The following is a 20386-nucleotide window of genomic DNA, read 5'->3' on the forward strand; positions in this document are numbered from 1 at the left end:
TAAAGAATTGCAAACTGGCAAGATAACTTTACCCACGGCTGATATTGTAACCGATCAAAGCATGCGTTTTCTGGAATGCACAGCTCTTTTACATACTATGCAGTAGTATTATGCATTGGTTTATATAAAATCAGGCAAAGCTTATTTTTGATTCTCTCGAATCATTCGTTTTTTCTTCAAAATAATGTTATCTAAATGTTTATAAAGTTCTTACAACTTTTACTAGTGAAGTCGTAAATTATTGATTCAATTAAATTCAAAACCTTTATCCGTACCTTAATAATGCATAGGGCACTGCATCATAAAAACGCAGTGTTATCTTGATCGTTAACATATGAAGGAAAGGTGATCAGCCCTCTATTTCAGGTACCAGTCATTGGTTATATGTATTGAATAAATATTACAGTGAAAAAATCACTTAAATTTATTTGACCCCCCCTGCGAATCGAACCCGGTACCTCCAGAACGGTAGCCGAGCGTGCTGATCATTACATTAACGAGGCGGACATTTAATTATTGATTAGGAAGTATTTATATATTTTTGTGATAATTTCGTTCCGGTTTTTGTTATTGTAAAAAAAATTATAATTTTAGAAGTGAGAAAGAGATTTTGTGTTTCCGGAGTTTATCAGACGATTAAAATTAGATTTGACTGTTTACATATCCATTAATATTTTCATTAGAGAACAAAAAGCTATGAATTGTTGAAAATTCGTCAAGTGGTAAGACTAAGACAAAGAAAGTTGTGAGAACGGTTTAATATTTTTCATCATTACGAGTCCAAGCCAACGCAATGATGAGAATGTGTAAAAGGATACAATGATCCAATAAGTGTCAATTATGTAACATAGGTCACCTGTAACATTGCTCGCAAGTGAGGGGGCAAGAGACTCCCCAAAACTAATATGATCTTCACGAAGTGCATTTTATACGAGTCCTTCCTTACTTCGGGGTGTTGCAATAGCTCTGTCGCTGCTGATTCTGCAAGAATTATGATCGAAGGCTGTAAAAAAATGGCATACATGTTTCTATAAATATTCTTCCTCTTTAAAAAAATAACTTAATGAAAACTGCAAACAATATTATTCCTTTCATTGACATCTCAACATAGGCGGAAAAGAATATGGACGTCTGGGTATTTACAGGGCTTACAACCTATCGTAAGCTTGTTTAAACAATCACTTTATACATGTCGCTCACTCCTTCCAAGAACGTCATATATCAAAAATCGTCAATTTTCAGTTGTGAATGTTTTCGAAATGCCCAAAAAATGTACTATATCCTAGCAAAAGCGGCATATTTTTAACTTAATATTTACCCGCTACAGGGCAGAAAGTGTGGTTATTGCATTTTGAAGAAAAGGCATTGTTTAATTATTTTTTTAAATAAACCTAATATTTTTCAAATGGAGAAAAAAAAAACAGGTTTTACCGAAAAAAATCTGTTGCACAGTAAAAAGTTCAATTAGTGGCTTGATACTCGTATTTATTTTTAATATATTGTATTTTATTTTTAAACATTAAAAATAATCTCCTGAAAAATCAAGTTTTTTGATTTGTGACGTTGTTGAAAGGAGTGAGCACTCTACCCATGATTGGCAAACACCCTACTCATATTAAGGAACTTGTATATATCATTGAATTGACACGTTTTTACACATGGGAGTTTTTGTCACTGAGTGGGGTGAGTGGGAAAAAACAGTGATCGAGTGTTTGATCAAAAACTCACGACAACGCTCCTACCCGTTTAGGATTCAGAACTCGCAAGTTTTTGGCCAAACACTGTTCTTTCCCACTCCCCCTACTCTCCTGGTCTCACTCCTTCTAACCTTTTCTTGTTCCCCAAACTAAAAAGAGCTTTGAAAATAAGAAGAATTGAGATGATCCTGAGATTAAGGCAAATACGGTGAAGGAGTCCGAAGGACATCAGAAAACAAGCATTCCAGGACTGTTTTGAATATTTATAGCATTAATTTTGTGGATCATATTGATATATTATTTTGAAAAATAAAAATAAAATGTTTTTTGATCCACTCACATTTTTACTAACAACCAACTAGTTTCGGCAACAACCTGTTGCCCTCTTGAGGGCTTAATTTATGACTAAGTCATAAATTAAACCCTGAAGAGGGCAACAGGTTGTTGCCGAAACTAGTTTGTTGTTAATAAAAATGTGAGTGGATCAAAAAACAAAGTATTTTTATTTCTCAAAATAATATTCCAGGACTGTTTCCAAAAGTGGAAACACCATTGGGATAAGTGTGCGCGTCTGGGAGGAGAATTCTTTGATAGAGACCCAGATATAAATAATGTACATTATTTTATATAACGCTAGGAAGAAAAAACTCATCTCATTTTATAACACTGAATTAAGTACATAATACTTCCATAATAATCCTTGTGGACATTTCAATATTATTTTTATTTTACTAATCATGATTCACCTTGTATGTCTCGTATGCTTTATATGTCCTGTCTGGAGTGAAATCTAGTGGAGTGTGTAACCATGTTTGTCCTAGAACACATGTCAATATTACAGAAAGGGAACCGGATATCCAAAAGAACGATGCGAAATTAAGGGTGCTTTCTTTTGCGACAGTATCGGGATCTTTCCCGTGAACTCTGAAACAAGAAAACAAACCCAAAATGTAACTCAAACTATACATTACATATGTTGATATTCTTGGAAACCCAAAAAAACATTGTAATTGAAACAACATTGAAAAATAATAAATTATTATTTTCAATTGGTTAAGGCCCAACATACGATAAATCGCAACTTAATTTTTTTAAAAACTAGGTAATATTTTACGTAATAGATTTCTTTTCTTAAAATAGCGTTTTTGTATTGAAAAAAATAGTTTTTCTTCGGAAAATATATGGTTTTGAAAAGAAAAGAGTTTTTGAAAAGTATGGAGTTTAAAAAATGGAATTTATATTTGAAGCACTAACTTAAGCACTAAAATAAAACTTTGTTTTAAAATCACTATAAAAACTTAATCAATAGTATTATTTGGTCATGATAAAGAAGCAGATAGCTTCGAAACCGGTAGACATTATAATTAAGTTATACTAAAATAATTATAGTGACTTTAAATTTAAAACAACGTTATATATTTTTATTTAAAAAAAAATTTAAAAACACTCTATCACATATTTAAAAAAATTTCATATTCTATTATATATTCTGAATAAAACTAAGCGTGAAGAGACGTCCAGTATTCAGCACGCCTGAGCGCGCTGTGATTTGAACGTTCGAGATCTCGGCCTTAATATTTCGAAACACTTATACAGTTCTCTCGAAAATCATTTTTTTAATAATTTTTTTTGAAAAAATAATGGAACTCTAAGAAAAATATTGTTATCACAACATGTTTAGGTGTATCCAAATCCTTGTTCACAAATCTGAGTTAATCCACTAAGGAGTAATAATAATAATAATAATTTTGGATGACTTATTTAGCGCCATTTTCGTAAAATACTACCTCAAGGGCGCTTATACGGAATGGATTATGATATGGAAATGATAATGATAAAAAAACATATATTAAAGAAAAACGTCGTCAATCCGTTAATATGTCAAGAATGTTAATAAGTAATTTGACATCTCAACATAGATGAATTAGGATCTTGCTTACATCTCAATAAAAGGGTCACATTTACAAAACATCAGCTTCAATATACCAGGAAGACTAAAATAATGAATATAGCATATTTTACTACCACGGTAATCCGATGACGTATGCGAGATTTTCATGGGTCAGGCTTATTCCTTTTGGCATTCCCATTGATCCACTAGACAAGGCAATGAGTCCAATTGTTGTTGCTGGGTCGAATTCTGTAACTCTAAAAACAAACAATTGTTTATATAAAACAGACGAAAAGTCCAAACTATATTTTGTTTTACTCCATTATCTGCTACTCAATTTCGGTTAAAAAATAATCAGGGTAACAGATGATAATAATTGCTGGGTGAAATTTTGTAACTCTGAGAACAAACAATCGTTAAAATAAAATACACTAAAATCCAGACTGTATTTTGATTCATTCCATTATCAGCTTAACAATTTTGCTTAAAAATGCTAAGGATACCAAATAATAGTTGCTGGGTTGAATTCCATTATTTTTAAAACAACATTTTTTAAAAACAAAATACACGAAAATCCAGACTGTATTTTGATTCATTCCATTATCAGCTTAACAATTTTGCTTAAAAATGCTAAGGATACCAGATAATAGTTGCTGGGTTGAATTCCATTATTTTTAAAACAACATTTTTTAAAAACAAAATACACGAAAATCCAGACTGTATTTTGATTCATTCTATTATCAGCTTGACAATTTTGCTTAAAAATACCAAGGATAATATATAATAATTGCTGGGTCGAATTCCGTTATTTTAATAACCATTTTTTAAATAAAATACACGAAAATCCAGACTGTATTTTGATTTATTTCATTATCAGTATAGTAATTGCTGGGTCAAATTCCGTTATTTTAAAAACTATTTTTTAAATAAAATACACGAAAATCCAGACTGTATTTTGATTTATTCCATTATCAGTATAATAGTTGCCGGGTCGAATTCCGTTATTTTAAATTTTTTTTTTAAATACACGAAAATCCAGACTGTATTTTGTATTCATACCATTATCAGCTTGACAATTTTGTTTAAAAATACTAAGGATAACAGATAATAGTTGCTAGGTCGAATTCCGTTACTTTTAAAACAAACAATTGTTAAAATAAAATGGATGAAAAATCGCAACCATATTTTGACTCACTCCATTTACTCAATTTTGTTTAAAAAATAATAAGGATAACAGATGATAATAATTAAGGCCTACACGTTTAGACACAGGGGGCAATAATCAGTTTTATCTTATCATTCTTGATCTTTATGCGATAACAAGAATATAAATGACTACAGCTTACAAAAACCACAATATACAAGTGCGTTTATAAAATCAGAAAACAGAAATATCGGTTCAATTTTTATGTATCTTTTGTAGATATTATTTACTAGGGAAACTCTTGTTTCATGAATCTGAAAATCGAGATTGTTTGAGAACTTTATGGTCTATAGTAGAAGACTATCAATTGCCATACTTATTTTTTTAAATAAATATAATTAAAACGTAATATTTTATTTTTTATTTTGTTCAATTGTTATAATAATATAACATTGCTAGAAAATAGTATCGAACAACGAAAATAAAGTGATGTGTAAAACTGTGTGTGATAAAGTGTGTGTGTCTCTGTGTGTGTATGTCAGTGTGTGTGTGTGTGTGTGTGTGTGTGTGTGTGTGTGTGTGTTTGTGTGTGTGTGTGTGTGAGTGTTTGTGTGTGTGTGTGTGTGTGTATGTGTGTAAAGAAATGCAATTCATCAGTTTTTCTTTATTTAATTTAAAAAGAGTTTTGCCGATAAACGAAAGTGCCACAGAGAAAAATCAGTATGGTTAAGTAACATCATTTTTAGAGAGAGAGAGACCTAATAACTTTTAATGTCGTTTCTTTGTTTACAAAGCAAAACAACTACATCGAGTCTAATATTATAAAAAGTAATGATATTATTTATATGTGTAACAGTAACTTCAGAATAAACGTACAATAAATGTACTACTTCGTTTCTTAAAACGAGGTTTACGGAGAGATATTTTTACTTCCTTTGCACAACTGATTCCGGGAAACTGTTTGCTTTTTATATTTCTTAAAAAAAAAGGGATTAATAAATGGTAATATTCAGAAATGTAGTCAAGGGGGCCTTAATTGTCTCGTCCACCGGATGTATATTGGGGACCATTTCCTCCCTGTTGTGTTATAATTTTCTTCCATTAAATAATTTTATACTCACTGAAAATAGCCTTCCATCCCAGTTGGCTTTTGAAGGTCTGAAAAAGGAGTGTAAATTGTATCCTGAGGACCTCCGAATACGACTATTTCCATTTCGAGGTGAAGTTCCTCAGCGAATGCATGGATCCTGTCGGCTTGGTGATAGCTACAAAACGTCATACAAGGCAATCCAAGTCGCATGAAGTATCTTAGCTCGACTGAAAATAACGAAATTAATTCCTAACATTAAAATTTTCAGCAAAATACAGTTGTATGAAATATAAAAAAATTATGATATCAGAAAAAAATGTAAGGCGAAACTAAGGATAGTTGAAAAGAAAATTTTAATATTATTTATTATGTCAGACACTGGATTATTCACCCAGATAATATGTTAATATTATGGGTGTATAAAGTGATCGTTCAAGCTAGCCAAATGTCAGGTCGTAAGCCCTGTAAATATATTACAGGCATCCACTTTCATTTTCATCTATGTTGAGATATCAATAAAAATCATGCTATCTTTGCTTATAACCAAAAATGTTCATCATATCCTAATTTCTTGAATCATCTCCTTATCTGATCATACTTCAATTGACTTCCTTGCTTTTATCAATTAACAACTACCTTTAAGATATTTTTTTTAAGTAAATAAAATAACTGAAAATGCTTTAATATTACGTGCTTACATGTCGAAAAAATGTTGAAAAAAAAAACTAGATTAATCAAAAAAATGTTTATCTATAAAACAGGACACACCTTTTCGGACACCAAATTGAATATGTTCTTACCAACGATATCAATTTATTATTGATTAGCCAGTCTGTCAAATGTCAGAAGTCAATTAAATTATATTAGTCAACGCTCTCAATCCGCGAACGAGCCAACATTTATCAGTTCTCTCTTATCAGCAAAATATGTTACAATATTATAGTAAAATTATCAATAAACCTGTCTCAAGGTTATATACTTACGTTCGGTCAAATTTTCAGGGATCGACAACGTAGGGGCGCCGATTAACAAGCCTGTGATGAGGGGTATGCAGACGTCATTGGTATTTGTGGAGCATAGCATTATGACATCGCCAGGACTGACTCCACGCTGCTGTAAATACTGAGCAAGGCGTATACATCTGGTCAACACTGATCCGTAAGTCTCGCACACGTTATCAGTTATATTTATCTGAAAAACAATCATTATAATGTTTATTACAAAACAATCATTTGACTTATCGTATTTGTAGACTGTTAGGATCAGTCCTCGTGTTTTAGGTACTTCTATCATGGACAGCGTCACCTAGGCCATGCCTTTGAATCGTGTTATCTTTCGGAAGCATCCATGAATTCTTTGGTCTTCCTCTAGACGTCTTTTGAGGAAGATCCATGGCATTGTCTGGTTTACAGTATGTTTAGTTTCTCTAAGTCCTATGTGCCCATACCATCTCAACTGCCTTTCATCTACCTTACTATTGATATCAGATACACCCAGGTTTCCATAAATGCGTGAATTCTTAATTTTGTCTCTAAGTGACACTCCAGCTAATCATCTAAGTATTCGCATTTCAGGAGTTTCTAGTCGTGTTAGCAGGTGTTTTACATCGTCCAGGGTTATTGGGTTGACGGTCATTATAAAATATTTATATTCTATAATGACCATCAACCCAAGAACCAAATAAAAGTATTTTTACTATTATTAAACAAGATCTCATGTCATATTAAGAAACTAACCCGGTAAGTTTTATTCATTTGTGTTACAAAAAAAAGGTTTATTGTGCACTTTGTGATGGCGACTGTGGTGAATTGTTTTCACTTTTTAATTTCTAAATTTAATCAAAAGCATGTCGTGGTACTTAAAATATCAATGGTATGCCTTAAAAATATACACAGGAAGACGAATCATTGGGGATGATGTAAAGTAATCAATCATTTATATGTAATCATTTACTCTGTTTTTTTGTGGATATTGCAGTTTAAAAATGCATTTTTATACTCACTAAAATTTGGCATAACGAACAAGTGATTTTTCGAAACATGACAATAACTGCAATGAAAAAAAATGAAGAATAATCCATCTTGAATGATTTTTTTCAATGCTTTTGATCAGAACTCAAAAACATAAAATAAAATCACAATAAACATTTGTATGAGTTGTTAAGGATTAAATATATAATTTGGAAATTAATTTATTAATTTTTTAAAAACAATTAAAACATTTATTAAGAAAAATAAAAACATTTTTTTAAAATTGCAGGCTCATTGTGTGTCTTCTCGGTGGAATACTTTTTACGTGCGTTTATTTATTGTTTTTATCTATTGCAACCTAATATACACAAAAAAATGAAATGGAAAATGTTCAAAAAATAGTATTGGGTCCGTGGCGTCCACCTCAAAATAAATATCAACGTTTTTTCACTCGAATATTTATTTAATATTATTCTGGACTGGTACATAAAGCGCAGGATTGATGACCTTGGCTTCATGTAGTAAAATATAAAATCAACGCTATTTCAGTTTGATGCAGTGCCCTATTCACCATTGGGTGCAGATAAAAGTCAGTACTAATAAAAAACTCATATATCATATAATTAACATTGCATTTCGTTTGTTTCTTTGTGAATTTCATATTTTTCTCATCATTGGCATTATTATGTGGGTGAAAGATTATTCCATGGTTTCAAGTCAGCAACAGCAAAGGAGTTACTCTTTGTTTTATTCTTATTTTACGATATTCAGAGCGCGGGTACTGGTTGTGAACAGGTGAGATAATATTATTCTTTACTTGTTAAACACGCAATGCTTCATGAGCCATATCAGTAAGTATTAGAGAGATAATTATGACGGAATTGATTTAATTAACTAAGTAGGACGCATGGAATTCTTTACAGTAATTTTTCAACACCAGTTTAAATATTATTGATTACATGATACGAAAAGTCGCGTCCTAGTTTGCACTTTTTACTCAGAAATGCATCCATTTACAGATAACTGAATAAATAACAGTAAAACTATAGAGCAAGTCTTTCAACATGTTTCGCCATATCACAATTTGTTTCCAATATATAATTAAAAAAACCTTCGTTGTTATTGACTTTTATTTATAATTGAAGTGACGTGCAAAATGATATTTTAAATGCAATCATTGTCATTGGGGCGCCTTATGCCTTGCAATGACAACTGATTTGGTACATTACATTAATGGTGAATTATGTGTGACGTGAATATTGACACTTTTGTTTATTGTGCCAGGGAGGCAGACTTTCAATCTGAGGCACAATTCAGAAAAGTGACACAATTCACAAAACAATATCGCAGTCAGAGAAGATTGAAAATCACACAAAAAAGTGCATCAAACTGTATAAAAAATATAAATCTATTAAATTAAGCAATAATAGTCAATGATTGACTTAAAAGAACTGCTTTTATGCTTTTAGAAAAACAAAATCACTAAAATTTTCAATGCTTATATATATATATATATATATATATATATATATATATATATATATATATATATATATACAGTGGGTGGCCAAATTATTAGGGACACTTCGAATTTCCTGTAATTTTCATGTTCAAATGAATTTAATGAGCAAACAATTAGGTTTTTTATTATGTTTTTATTGATTAGGGTGCTTTATTTAGAATTTAGAAACAATGTAATCAAACATTTAATAAAAGTAATTAATTTTTATCATAAAAAGCGATTTTTCAAAAATTTCAGAAAAAACCGTAATATTTAGTAATAACACCCTTTGCTGCGATTACAACTTCCAAACGTCGGGGCATGCTTTCTATGCAGATTTTTATATTGTGCCGAAGATTAAGGTTACCATGCCATACTCTGATAAGAGTTTCAATCAGTAACCGTTTGGTGGTGATGACTTTTTTAGCAATTTCCCGTTTCGTAAGCCTCCAAATGTTTTCAATGGGGTTCATATCCAGCAAATTGCCCGGGCAAGGCAAAACACATACTCAACAGACGTTTTTTTCAGCCAGGAATGCGGCAACACTCCTGGTTTTATGACACGGTACTAATTCATGCATAAACACATACTCTTCATCACCAGGGAACCATTCCTTAGCCTCGGCTGGAGCCGACTTTTCAGTACTCGCTGGTACTGGTCTTGCCTCATGGTCCCTTCCATGATATGGAGGCGTCCCATACCCTAAAATGAGATCATGGACCACAACATTATGCTAACAGGGTGATTTTAGCCCCCTTTACCAGGCAGTCCGGGTGGAATTTTTCTCCTGGGCCCCGTCGGACGAATTAAGTTTTTCCCACCAAAATTTTAAATGTTGACTCTTCTTAGAAGCAGACCTATAAAGTATTACCATGATTGCAAAAATGTGTATTTTTTATTATCTTCTTATTTTATTATACAAATGTAAGTCATAAATACTCGATTCCAATCCGAAACAGTCATATTCCGGAGTGCTCTGGCCCGTAAGAGTCGTTTTTTCTTCATGGCCTTAGTCAGGCGTAGTTTTTTGGTTGGACGTCGACCAATTAGATTTACTTCGACTAACCGTCTCCAAACTGTCATTTTGGAGGCGTTGATTCCTACATCGCTTATCAACGTAGTGGACAATCAACACACGTTTTACGATTTTGGAAATAGATGTCCCTGATTTTACGGTGACCACGCGGAGTGGTGATCGTTTTTCTGCCACTTTTTCAGACGCGGGCTGCTTCTAGAGGTGGGTTTTTATGAATTTTTCTTTTTATCCGGTTGACTCCTGACTTCAAAATACCTGTGAGTGCTGCTATCTCTCTTTAGGAATATGTGGAATGAAGTAGTTAGGTTGGTACTTATCTACATTTTCTTGGAGATATGTCTAAAGACTTGCCCATACTTAAATTTAGAATATTAAGGTTCAATTCAAACTAAATTGAATTTAAATTAAAAATTAATTGAAATTAACTTATTAAATTAGCAAAACTAATAAATTATTAAACAATACTTAATTTTTTATAGTCTTGGACTCAAAAAACATACAGGAAAATGGTTTAAAAAAATATTAACTGAGCTCACACCAACACCATTTTTCACTAATTAACACTAAAATGAGAAAAAAATTTACTTCTTTGATATTTTGCAGCATTGCTACGTCTTAAAAACAATAATTATGATACCAGCAACAAAAATAAATAATATTTTTTAATTAGAACACATTTATTTGATCATAAAATTCATTTAAACTTGAAAATTACAAAAAAGGACAAGTGTCCCTAATAATTTGGCCACCCACTGTATATATATATATATATATATATATATATATATATATATATATATATATATATATATATATATATATATATATATATATATATATATATATATATATATATATATATATATATATATATATATATATATATATATATATATATATATATATATATATATATATATATAAATATATATATATATATATATATATATATATATATATATATATATATATATATATATATATATATATATATATATATATATATATATATATATATATTGAAAGTTCGTGTAAACAAAAAGTACTTACTTGCATATATTTATCAGAGTATCTTTTCATCGTTTGAAGACATTTTCTTCCCATGTGAAACTCTTGTATTTCGTTTCCTCTTAAAACAAAATTTTCAGGCGCCACAGTTATGGACATTGTGAATGTTTTTCTTTGTGAACTTATCAACTATAAAAAATATTCTTTGGTAAGCACTCAGCTGGAAAATAATATAAAATAATATTTATTACCTGTAATACATAAGTAATACATAATAGTTTTGTTGCACAAAGGTCATACTGTATTCTTTTCTCTATGCACGAAATTTATCCATTTCGCTCACTCCTTTCAACAACGTCATATATCAAGAAACTTGATTTTTCAGTTAAATTTTCTAAGATCAATCAAACAAACATTTGGAGGACATCGCAAGTCAAAGAATTTATTGCCCGGTCCAATATAAACTATCTTATTGATATTTTGACATTTATTATCCTATTTGTGGTTAGTTAAAAGCCGCGATGGCGCTAATTTCTCTTTAATAAAAGTAAGTACTATGTACAACAGATTAATTGTTTGAACGTAAATATGTAATAAAATGCTTAAAACTATCGTAGTTTATAATAAATGTTGAAAATTTTCTGGAGTCCTTCCAAAATTTTAATCACGTCATCGCTATTTTTCATTTCTTGTATCTTGTTTTAATCCATACAACTTTAAAACACAGAACCAAAAGAGAGAGAAAAACATACAATTTGTTGGAAAACGGAATTGGATCTTGTGATTTTATTATGCACGCAGTATTATTTTATTGATTTAAAACGACGGAAAAATGTGTTTTCATCCGTTGAAATATGATTTTTCACATTTTTTAATCTTTAGTCTGAAAAATCCTGAAAACCTGAAAATTATATAGAGCAAAATCTAGCACTGATGGATCAATGAAATCCTGGAATCTATTATTTGAAGTAAAACTTCTTATACAGTGATTGGATAATTGATGATTGGACGAGAATTGTAAGTAAAATTTTAAGAACGCGTCACGTTTATTAGGCACATTTCGTTACATGAGAGAAAAGAAAGATATAACGTAGAGGGAAGGAAAAAACACCTTTACATTTCAACGCTATGAGAGTGAAGCAAAATAGATCAATATTACAACGATACAAAGCTATAGAATAAGATATCGCGCATGCGCGCGTTGTAAATGTATACGTCAGACGCTATATATGAACAGTTGAGGTACCAAGTGTTATGTAAGAAATATTTATCATTGTGTTTGAAGAAACCAAACGAATCAATAACAAAATCTGTAACTACGATAAGTAAATTTTTTCTCTCGTTATCTCAAAAATATCGAATCACGGACATCCAAATATCTCATATTTTACTTATCACAAACCATTAATATCAGTATTACCAATTGAAGCAACAGACAATGATAGTGTTAATATTGAATAAATATAATATTTTTCGTGCAAATTTTGTATTGTTGTATTTCTGTTGAGATGCTTTCTCTAGCTGTCTCTTATTAAATTTCTTTAACTTTTTTTTTAAAAAGTGGATATGCCTTTCCATAACATTTCTTTAATTGCTAGCCCTCGCTAAAGTTCTCACACTCGACCTCACTTCCGTTAAGGAAGGCGCTGACTACGTATTTTATTTAGTCTTTGTATATTACTTTACGTAGCATATACAAATATATTTGTATTAATTATATAATAACGATTACACCATAATAAAGATAAAGAACATACCTTTTTTGTGAAAAAATGGTTATTTACCATATATGTATACCAAATTCACTTTTATCAAATTAACACAGTAAAACACTCGTATATCACAAATCAGTTCTCCTTTTAATCAAACTAAAACTATTTTTACTAACGTCTTTTTAGTTTAAAAGTCCTGTAGTTTATTTATATGTTTAAAAATGTGTATAATTTAAAACTTATGTTTTTAAATACTATTGCGACGATACGACAAATGAGAATGCTCGCAGGAAACAAACTGATTACTGAACTGATACGAAATACACACGAGACGGTATTAACCCATTAACGCCAGTGAAAACTTTTTAATATTCAAAAATCTAATTCATTTTAATAATAACACTTTACAGTTATAATCTAATTAATCATTTCCTCTGTTAAGATAATTATTTGAGTGTACGATTGATATGATTATTTGTGAAATATAATGAGATAAAATACAGTAGATATATAATCAATAATAAAACATTACATCATATGAGCGATGATGATAACCGAGTACTTGCTGATAGCTTAGTACTCTAAATATGTAATGTTTGTATCTTCTTCTTCGTCAGCCGTCTTTCCAATGCTGGATAAAGGGCCTCTTCTAATTTTTTTCCCGACATGTGATCTTCTCGATTCGGGTCCGGTTGTGGTCCCGTGGTGAGTGTCGCGGACTCTTGAATCACAGTTTCAGAGCTCTAATCCACTCTACCACAATTCGATACCTATTTACAATAATGAGACGCTCACAGAACTAGTATAAAGTTTAAGTATTTTTTTAAAATTATTATAACACAAATATGTATTTATCTTTGATTTGAAGAAAAAAAAATCAATTACGAGTATAATGAAACTACCTTCATTTCGTTCAAACCCTCATCTACACCCGATGGTGCATAGGGCACTGCCTCATAAAAGTGCAGTGTTATCTGGATCGTTAACACATAAAGGAAAGGTGATCAGCCCTCTGTTTCAGGCACCAGTCCAGGGTAATATTGAATAAATATTAGAGTGGAAAAATCACTTAAATTAATCATTTTTGTCCGCCTCCGTAGCGTGATGAGATCAGAGCTAATGAAACAACTATATATCTTTTCCCACAATTTTTTTTTGTTATTGATAACCGGATTTCATCGTTAACTAGTGACAGACTCATTACAGACATCAAAAGTGGGAAAAGCTACGTAGTTGTTGTTTTATTAGTTCCTAAAATGAAAAAGAAAATAATCATAAAAAATTATCCCTAGGTACTCGTTTGAGTGTATAGGGCGCAAATGGGTTAAGCTTTTTTTCTATTTTGGTAGCACAAACGGTGAATGCTGCTAATTTCAAGCTAGTGATATTTTAAGATATTGCGAAATGTAGGTAGGTGCGTAGATACCTGCTTGACTATTGATAAATCTGATGTCCGACGCTTCAAAAATTACTTGATAGACGAAATGCTGAGTTTCTAATAAAATTACTTTATCTTGAAAATGCGTTCGCTTTAAATCGATTAGATAATGTAGGTATCATTATTGTTGACATATGCCGGACGGTGGGCGGTAATCTGTATGCGAAATCGACGGATATTGTTTCCACAGGTTTCTATCGATGTTGCCAGATTAAAAATTAGACTGATTATGAAAAAAGAAAACAGAAAAATACTTAACACATTTATTGCTTGTCACGCGTATACGCGTGATTTGGCCCGTCAGCCGATGGCCGATCACGCGTTACCGCATGATAAATATTATTATCAAAACTAATGGCACACTTTATAAGGTTATAAAAGGACAGTTAAAAAATATAAGAAAGTTTAAGGAAAAATAATAATTTGGCCATCTCCTGAAATCCAGCTTTTCATGTCGACAATTAACGTGTTAAATCGAAAAAACGTTTTTAAAAAGTTTTTCGTACTAAAAATTGAATTTCACATGGAATACATAAAAAAAACGCACACACACACACACACTTTAAAAAGGGCGTAAATATATATTAAGGCTACAATCGCAAGCACAGAATTTAATCAGCAGCCGACCGCCGGAGAGGAAACAGGTCTTTATGCCCGAATTTTTAAAAATATTTTTATATTTTTTTAACTCCTTACCTTTCAAGATCTCATTCCTTTTCAAAGCTTTATAATTATTTATTCAAAAAGCTTATTTTTTATTATGAAAACAGTGTTTTAAGAAAAATCGATTACGTTAAATGTTACCTGGATTTAATTCTATCCGTTTCTTATTAATATTTTTTTTAAAATTGTTTAATAATTTTAAGCGAATTACAAAATGTCTTTGCGACATATATTGAATCTCAGTAAAATTTCTTTATCAAGTTTGGTTTGAGTATTGGATAAAAAAAAGATGAACGGTAAAGCTTTTACTTTGTTTGCAATAGGTGGCACTAGTTGTACTCAATTTCTCAATTAAATACATGGTTAAGATCTTTAGTTAATAGTTAATAAATCCAGGTAACATTTAACGTAATGGACTTTTTCTGAAAATATCGTTTTCGCATTGAAAAAAGAAAAAAAATTCTTCGAAATGATTATATGTTTTTGAAAAGAGTTATTGAAAGGTAGAGTTAAAAAAATATAAGTATTTATATTTTTTTATATATTCTAAAAAATAAAAATAAAATCCAATATACATTGTCCGCCTCCGTAGTGTAATGGTCAGCACGCTCTGCTACCGTTCTGTAGGTCCCGGGTTCGATTCCCAAGGGGGGTGAAATAAATATAAGTTAATTTTTCACTGTTATATTTATTCAATATTACCCTGGACTGGTACCTGAAGCAGAGGGCTGATCACCTTTCCTTCATGCGTAAACGATCAAGATTACACTGCGTTTATATGACGCAGTGCCCTATGCACCATTGGGGTGCGGATAAGGGTTTTATTATTTATTATTTTATTCTACATTGTTTAAATAAATCGGTGAAAAGACACGTTACCTTTACGGCGGACGGATGTTGATTGAAATCTGTGTTTCGTTGTATCCCTTTGACGTTTATTATTGTTTTGTCCAAGAATTAACAATGTATTATAATATCCCAGCGAAGTGTCCTTGGGGTAGTACTTTACGAAAATGACGTTTTATCCAGAAATTGTATGTTTCTTATTTTATTACGCGTATGTAACACGTCATACCTTATAGCAATCCATAAGTACATAATTACGTTACCACTTATACAAACATCGTTAAGGAACTATTAAGTACACGACTTTGAGTATGTTATATAATTGAGACATAAAACTTTATATTCGAATATCGTGAGAGTGTAATAAGGTTAGCTAGCCTTAGTATATAATTCCTACAGTAACTGTGATCGTTTGTATTTTTACTACCGAAACAATAAAAAATATGCCATTTTTTATTTAACGTATTCAGAATATAAATTTTCAATGGCACTTGTTCCCTTAACCCTAGATAGCTAAACATTCGTCCACGCGACGACGCCCTTCTATGAAAAAGTCAAGCGCACTTACTTCCCTGCACCCCGCATCCGCTAGGCTTTGTTAAGGGATTAGTGATTTACTGCTAAATACCTCTTACATTCATTCCTAATAACCGAACATAAGTGTCATGTAATCAGTTACTATTTTTAATAAATACTTTTGATAATTTTCACGTTTTTAATTGCGTCACACGAGCTTTCAAGTTTCTATCCAACACGTTGGAATATTGTCGTGGAATGTAACAAAATTGAGAAGAATTTAAAAAACACAAACAAAATGTATCAATTATGAAAGGTAATTTTAACGATGAATGCGGTAAAATGGTGACAGATAAACGATCTATTTTTGTATGAAATGAATTCGGGGTAAAAGAAATAAACGACACAATGAAAACAATTGAATTGTTGGGTAATATATAATATATCCAAAATTAAACACGGTTCTTGGATTAAGTTCTATTTTTATTTACATATGTCGTAGTCATACAGGAGAATGTGACCATGTGCATTTTTTACAAACACGTGATTATTGATTATTTGATATCTAACTGTAGCTTTATTGCCCTGAAAAACTCATGATGTGTTAAAAATGACCAACTGCATTGATGTTTATTTTCTTGTTAAGCAAAAGTGACTTAATTGGCCCTCCTGAACATTTTGTTAGTTGGTCACTTTCTCCTGTACGACTACGATATATCAGAAACGTTTCGTCTTATTAAGATATTATCAAACACTTTAATTTGATATATCAAACGCTTTAGTTTAATTTTGGATATATATATAATACACAAAAGATTAATATGGCATTCTACCAACTATCTGCAGTTTGAATATATTAGGAAAACGATTATTTTAAGAACGATAGATAAAGGTTTCAATCTAAATGGTTTTGATCAGAACAGGGCTATTGATATGTTCAAAAAATATGGTAATACGGCCTAAACGAGTCGGGTTCAGAGCCGCTCACAGTGGCCAGTGTCAGCGTGGCATGTCGTGTGTCAATAATACGTACATACCACGCTGACACTAGTTACCGTAGTCAGTCAACCGCCGACACGTTTTCCAAAGCCAAGATGGGCCGATCCCGGCGGCACTGCAATGCCGGGCCAACCCGCGACAGGAGTGGAGCAAGCCCCGAACATCCCGTCACATTCCAAAAATCAGTTTAATATACTGGTCCCGCATTGCGGGAACTATCAGATATTAAGCTGATAAGAACAGATACTACACTTTGATCTTAGCCAACAGGCCGAGAAGCGATACCTGATGCAGCCAAGCCCGGACTTCTTATCGAACGTGTGCCGCTCACTCGCAAGCGTGTTGCGAACGAATGTGGCGCTATCTAGCGACAGACCAGTGGCAGACTGGGAACTACGAAACAGTTCCACATACATGGATTCTTGTATTAAATTTTCAGTCGTGTGTTTCATGAAATTATAATAATGTGAGTAAAATATATTAAATTACTACAATGGGCGAAGACACAGAAATTCAGAATGTGAGAAGTGAAACTTTTGAAGTTCTAGAAACAGTTGATTTTATGAATTACTCTCCGTTCGTTGAATTTTTTTATTATATTATATAAAGATTAAAAATGGTTATGTGGAATTAATTTTTAAAAAAATCTCTCTTGTTTAAAATAATATTAAAACTGATAAAATAGGAAAACTGTCGTTTTTGAATCTTTCATATCACACTTAAGCAGTTAAAAGTGCAGTAAAGACCGAAATGGAAGTTTCAGATACTTATATTAGACAGTAATCATTTTGAAAATCTAGAAATAAAATATCGAAATGCCGAAAATTCGAAACCACGAAGGATTTTCGGCAGGTTTAATTATTTTTCTTTAATTCTTCAAACACATTACAAGAAAATACCTCCCTAGTTAAACGAAATATGTAAAAACCACCAAATGTTATTGGTGATTTGTATTATGTTACTGTATAAATCATTCATAGAGCCACAGGCTCAAAAACGCAGAACACATCAATTAAATACACGTATGTACCTACCAAGTTTTGTCAAAGAAACTTTGAGTGTTTCGCAATAAAGCTCTATAGCCTACTGACACTATCTGTAAAATCTTTAAATATCGTTAATATTTATATTTTTAATAAATGTTTTACTTAGTAAATACCACTTTTTCTTAATCTAGAAACACGTGTCACAGTAGATTTTGGTGACTTTATTTTAGTTCATTTTTTCCACCTAAAACATATTAAATTATATTTTTTCCGCGTTTTTTACACATTTAAAAATATTTTTTTCAACGAATGGATCTCACTAATCCATTGAAATAACACGTAAATAAAAAATATAAATAAACAACAAGTGATATCTGTTGAGATTAACAGTAAACATTGCAATGTGTTGAAATTAAAGAAAGTACTATTAATAAAATCTGTTTAAACTCGTAATATAGTAACAGACATTTGATAAAAATGATTTTTTTCCTTCTAGTTACTTCAAATCTTCAATCGATCATTCTTGTTAGCTAGTAGAGAATCCAAACACAGTTTTTTTTAGTATCTGAAAAAATCTTTTTTTTTCAGAAACCATCAACAATCGTAAATTCCGTTTATAATGTAGTTAGATTTTTTTTTTCATTTTTTTCCTTGTTGTTACTTCAATCTACAATGGATCAAACTTGTTTGCTGGAGAATCCTTACATATTTTTTTCAATCCGAAAATATCATATTTTTTTCACTTCTGTTTAAAATGCAGTAACAGGCATTAGAAAACATGATTTTCATTATTTACTTCTAGATACTTCAATCTTCAAATCGATCATTCTTGTTGGCTGCAGAATCTGTACGCAATTTTTACATTTATCGTAAACAACACAGCATTACCGTATGAGGATGGCTATGAAAGAAAGTAAAATTATTTTCAGTAATAATTAGTGAGCCATTAAAATTATTTTATTTAGCAGTTATTCATATTTATTTTCTAAATAATACTATTTCATAATATCCTCATTCAAAATTTTTTTTTTTTTTTGACATCTTAACGTAGATGAAGAATACGGGCATTTACGGGGCTTACGACCATAAGAGGCTGGTTTAAGTTATCACTTTACACACGTGTAACATTCACCAATTCTACCCATGATGACAACCACTACTCGAATTCTTGAAACTTACAATTATATTGATCAATTTTGAAACCAACTGTCTGAATCCAATTCATTCACGATAACATAAAGTGATCACTTAGACCAGCCTAAAACGGTCGTCAAACCCGTTTATTCCCTAATTCTTCATTATCTTAGCTAAGGTAATCATTCATCCTATCTTTTGGTACTAGCACTCTCTGTACTTCATACTCCATACATTCAATTTGTTACGGGACGGCGCGTACGCAGTCCCGACTATCAAAAATTACGCGCCCGAGTTATCCGCATTAGGGATAATCGCAAGGGTCAGCCCAACCGTAGTGCAATGGAAGAGCCTCGCCCTGGGGGAACCGCCTTGTTGATCACGGTATCCCCTACGCCAGGTAAGTATGCCTTAACGCGTATCGCGGGGCCTTATATACGCAGCCAGCGCCACAACACAAGCACGCTGCGAACGATTCTAGCAATATCCTGTGGGAAAATTGTGAACTAAACCGTTCATATAGTACAAATTCTTTCATATATTACGTTTTTTAACTTTTAAGCGGCTAACAATGATTGTAATAACTATTTTATCAATTAAAAAATATTCATATTATAATATTCATATTATATTATATTCATATTATAATATTCATATTATATTATAAATGTTGTAAAAAATATTCCATACAATTAGTGATAACTCTATAATAATATGCAAATAACTTCTGATAATTTCTGATAAGTATTATTAT

The 20386-nt window shown here is 31.3% G+C and overlaps 1 protein-coding gene and 2 non-coding genes across 3 annotated transcripts in view; all 3 read right to left on the bottom strand.

The window, feature by feature from the left end:
• The window catches only part of LOC148304158 (uncharacterized), a 30027-nt gene extending 16677 nt beyond the window's left edge, over positions 1–13350 (bottom strand). The window contains exons 1-7 of the mRNA XM_088268795.1: positions 13096–13350; positions 11381–11558; positions 6806–7013; positions 5854–6049; positions 3726–3845; positions 2444–2621; positions 857–1003 (exon numbers count right to left, since the gene is read on the bottom strand). Coding sequence (XP_088124921.1) covers positions 857–1003; positions 2444–2621; positions 3726–3845; positions 5854–6049; positions 6806–7013; positions 11381–11497 — 966 coding nt within the window. The 5' untranslated portion in view covers positions 11498–11558; positions 13096–13350. The remainder of the gene's footprint in view (positions 1–856; positions 1004–2443; positions 2622–3725; positions 3846–5853; positions 6050–6805; positions 7014–11380; positions 11559–13095) is intronic.
• Positions 13351–17602: 4252 nt separating this feature from the next.
• On the bottom strand, positions 17603–17795 carry LOC148304159 (U2 spliceosomal RNA). The gene has a single exon (XR_015838390.1). It is a non-coding gene; the product is annotated as a U2 spliceosomal RNA (small nuclear RNA).
• Positions 17796–19878: 2083 nt separating this feature from the next.
• LOC148304160 (U1 spliceosomal RNA) lies at positions 19879–20040 on the bottom strand. Its single transcript, XR_015838389.1, has one exon. It is a non-coding gene; the product is annotated as a U1 spliceosomal RNA (small nuclear RNA).
• Positions 20041–20386: the final 346 nt, after the last annotated feature.

This window comes from Brachycentrus maculatus, unplaced genomic scaffold (assembly GCF_059751285.1).
Source record: "Brachycentrus maculatus isolate JH-2025_06_01 unplaced genomic scaffold, ASM5975128v1 h1tg000328l, whole genome shotgun sequence".
In the NCBI taxonomy this organism is placed as follows: domain Eukaryota; kingdom Metazoa; phylum Arthropoda; class Insecta; order Trichoptera; family Brachycentridae; genus Brachycentrus; species Brachycentrus maculatus.